At 38.0% G+C, this 4444-nt stretch overlaps 1 protein-coding gene across 1 annotated transcript in view; it reads right to left on the reverse strand.

Annotated features, from left to right (window-relative positions):
- Positions 1–275: 275 nt before the first annotated feature.
- Positions 276–4444, reverse strand: part of LOC106870420 (nodal modulator 1) — a 35864-nt gene continuing 31695 nt past the window's right edge. The window contains exons 27-31 of the mRNA XM_014916490.2: positions 3561–3671; positions 3245–3346; positions 2115–2234; positions 1217–1330; positions 276–619 (exon numbers count right to left, since the gene is read on the reverse strand). Coding sequence (XP_014771976.1) covers positions 473–619; positions 1217–1330; positions 2115–2234; positions 3245–3346; positions 3561–3671 — 594 coding nt within the window. The 3' untranslated portion in view covers positions 276–472. The remainder of the gene's footprint in view (positions 620–1216; positions 1331–2114; positions 2235–3244; positions 3347–3560; positions 3672–4444) is intronic.

Here is a 4444-nt window from a genome sequence, read left to right on the forward strand (position 1 = left end):
TAAAAATCATGTCTCTACTCACCATCACCCACAAAATCAGCTTTAGTCTCAGGCTTTTGCTGACTACACTCCTGGATAGGAAGAAAATCTATTTCCTTGAAGCATGAAGAACAAAGTATCTTGATCTTGCTATGAAGTTTCACAAACTGTTTGTCGTATATACAATATGCTATCTGAAGAAATAATGATAAACAGATGCCATCAATGTGGCCCCCAGATCAATATTAAGTAAATATACAGTCTATTTTGAGTAAAGAGTAGAACTCAGCTTCAAGTACGGGCATGATGAGTACAGATTATTTATTGATGTACAAAAAAGTACCAAAAATACACCCACCTCCAAAATATTTGTATCTCACAAAAAAGGGAATTGTTACACACACACACACACACACACATACGCACACACATATGCACACTAGTATTAATAAATAAATGGAATGAAACACAAAAACCAGAGATATTTGAAGGATCAATCAGATTTTCTTGATTTAAATCTTCGTTTACTTGGATTATTTTCAGGAGCTAATAAAGTTTCTGTGATAACAGGATTGCTTGGTTCTGCTGTCACTTGAGAGACAAGGTTCCTAGCTTGGTTAATTACGTCCATAAAAGATATCTGTGAAACAGAGAGAGAGAGAGAGTTTTCAACATTGGCTTCTCACAAATAACTAAAGCAGAAAATGGTGATTTCCTCACCCATTCTCAAAAGAGTTTTGTCTTGCAGGTTACTTAGTGACCCTGTCAGTGCAGGTGCCACTTTAAAAACATCCAGTTCACAGTGTAAAGTGGATGGTGTTTGGAAGGGCATCCAGTTGTAAAAACCTTGCCAAAACTGACCTCACCTGTGCTTGTGCCTTTAAAAGACTGCGTATAAAACTGTTTCATCAATCGAATATGTCAAAACAATAATTCTATGTCTGACTGTACACAAACATTAAATATAATTGTACTCATCTATATTTTAATCATTACTGTTTAGTGAGCCTTTAAATATTTAGAGTAAGTGCAGACGGGGTTGGTGAGTATTAGGGTCAGGTTAGGGGTGGGGGAGGATGTTTGCTTTTAACATTTCACTGGCTTTAATCCTTGACACCACCTAAAGTGTGGTCAGGATTCAGAACAGAAAGGGACTATAACGAAATACTAGACATTATGTCAATTCTATCAGCTACACTTTGTAATGTGTGAGAAAAATAAAATTCATTTAGCTTACCTTGCTTAAATTATGTCGGAATTTATAGGCCATATATATGGCACCAAGAACCATTAGAGCAAACGGTAACAGCAAGAAAGAGGTCTGGTTGAGATCTTGGTCCAAGAGACGACGCTGATGAAAGAAATTGGTAAAATCAACTCTTAGATGTTTAGACTGTGTAGACAGGTGAAAAAAGATGTGTGTGTGTGTGTGAGTCCTGAGGTCTCAATGTGTTTGAATGTATGTTGGTATGTGTATCTGATAGTGTGTTTATGTGTCACCCTTCTTTATTTCTAGCCTCCATTCCCTCTTTCAAGGTCACTAATTATTGACATCCCTTCCACTCATACCCCCAACCCCTTTACAACTACCCATCACTCCCTTTCTCTTCTTACCTCCTACCATTGTCCCCTACTATTTCAGTCTCACCGCACTTGGCTATTGCTTACAGTTTCTCTTCATTTACTCCTTCGAACACAGACTCCCTGCTTTCCTCCATCCTGTCACTCTAATCACCAGGTCTCCCTCATCACACACCCACTTCTTCCTCTTTTCACCCTGGTTCATCGTCATTGTATAATGACAATGGTGCTTGACTTTACATCTATGATGCAACGTCAAGTCAAGGACACACAGACACACACACACACATGGTTACATATATACAACAGGCTCTCTTTTGGTTTCTGTCCACTAAATCCACTTATAAAGGCTTTGATCAGCCCAGGTCTGTTGTTAAAAGACACTGGCCCAAGATGCCATGCAGTGGGACTGAACTTGAAACCATGCAACAAGGAAGCAAACTCCTTGGCCACACCATCACACGTCAAAAAGATGATGATGATGATATCTTTGACCACGTTACCTACTACTTTTCGCATCCATTTTGCCAAGAAATCCAGACTGAATTTCTTACCTTTGGATCAAACTTGAAGGTGAAGTGTTTATATGCAGTGTCGGCTACAAAGTTGTATTCTGGGAGTTGGTAGTCATACATCGAACGAGAAAGAGAACTTTCCAGACGTAAGTTGTATCCCTGAAATAATAATAATAATAATAATGGTTTCAAATTTTGACACAAGGGCAGCAATTTTGGGGGGAGGGGATGGGTTGATTACATCGACCTCATTGTTCAACTGGCATTATTTTATCAACCTCCAAAAGGATGAAAGGTAAAGTCGACCTTGGCAGAATTTGAACTCAGAATGCAGCGATAGACAAAGCACTAAGCATTTCGTCTGGCGCACTAATGATTCAGCCAGATCACCGCCTTAATAATAATAATAATAATAATAATAATAGTAATAATAATAATAATCCTTTCTACTGGAAACACAAGGCCTCAATTTTAGGGGAAGGGATTAAGTCGATTACATTGATCACAGTGCATAACTGGTACTTATTTAATCGACCTTGAAAGGATGACAGGCAAAGTTGACCTTGGCAGAATTTAATAATAATAATAATAATAATTATTATTATTATTTCAAATTTTTTCGACAAGGGATGAATCAATTACATTGCCCCCAGTGTTTCACTGGTACTTAGTTTATCGACCCTGAAAGGATGAAAGGCAAAGTCAACCTCGGCAGGATTTGAACTCAGAACGTAGAAATGGGACTATTTCAGTGTGAACAAACATAGACTTCATCTTGGCCCCTTCCTGCTCTTGACACCCAACAGAACATGATGGATGTGACAGCTGGAGGGAGAGAGAACTGCACCAGCACCCAGCTGGTCCTCATTTTTCAGCTGAGTAGCCTGGAGTAATGTGAAATGAAGTGCCTTGCTCAACAACAGAACATACTGCTTGGTCCAAGAATTGAAACCTGCTCATGACTGTGAGCTCAACACCCTCGCCACTGGATCATACACTTTCTAAGCACTTGACATAGCAATAAAAAAATTGCTTTTCTTCCTGAAATGTTGTTCACACCTGGAATACCTTTAATCATAAATTTCCAAAAATAGGGATGACTTCAGGCTGATTAACATAATTAACCATCATAAAAGCCCCATGAGGGAAAATAAACTTATTAAGCTTACCTTGTGGTCTGTTGGTAGAGATGGTAGGTAGAAGAAACTTGTAGCTCCCAGGGTAACACTGTAAGTTGGAGAATCTGGACTTTCATCTTTATACAAGACAACCTGGTCAAAGAGAATGGCAACAGAATGGTCAAGAAAGGACAAGAGAATGGAAAATGAATGCTAACTGAAGGGCAAGGGAATGGCAATTGAATGCTAAGTGTTTGTCTCTTTCCCTTTCTTCTCTCTCAACCTTTCTCTCTACCAACCTCATCTCTCTCTCTCTCTCTCTCTCTCTCACTCTCTGAAACAAATCCTCCCTCACGCCAACACTCACCTTTAAATGAGAGAGAAATTCATTAGGTGTTATCACATTTCCACTGATGTCCATCTGGTTCAACCGTCGAAATGCTATGATGTTGACATTGACCAAGTCTTCGTTCTCCACCTGTACACACAAAAATAAAACCACAAAGATGTTTGGAATTAACACAAGCTTTGGAATTAACAATTCAATAGTTTATAATTGACAGTAATTATAAATTTAGTTAATTGTAAATAGCTGCAACTTCACTTATTTTATAGCTTTAACCTGTTGCAAAGGTCAAAACACAAATGCTGACCCAACTGATTCACACAACACATCACCATTCAGTCTCTCTCTCTCTCTCTCTCTCTCATCAGATCCATGCAATATCTATTAAACAGTCTCTCTCTCTCGTTTGATCCACATCACAGAAAATAGCCTTCCTCTCATTTGATCTGCACAACACATCAGTTAAACACTCCTTTGTATAAAGACATTAGTTAAATATTGTTATTATCCACCATTTAATCAACAACACATACTCTCTCTCTCTCTCTTCTTTGATCTACACACATATACACAAAATCAACATCTCATCATCATTATTATTATTATTATTAGAGCCAGTTCAGCGGCACTGGCAACACCCTTGCTTGAATGTTGTTTACCACGTACCACCGACACAAAAGAGGTAACCTTTAACAAGACACCTTACATGCTAGAGAGGGCAGTTAATGCCCAAACTGCAAATAAGATTAATTTCAAAGGGAATGAAAATAAAATTATTTCTATAGTTACCCCTAGACTTGAGTTTCTGTTTAACGGGCAAATAAATTAATTTGCCGTTTGTGCTTGTGCATATATATTTGTGTATCGGTATATCTATATATATATATATATATATATATAGATAG

This window comes from Octopus bimaculoides, chromosome 20, assembly GCF_001194135.2.
Source record: "Octopus bimaculoides isolate UCB-OBI-ISO-001 chromosome 20, ASM119413v2, whole genome shotgun sequence".
NCBI classification, from domain to species: Eukaryota; Metazoa; Mollusca; class Cephalopoda; order Octopoda; family Octopodidae; genus Octopus; species Octopus bimaculoides.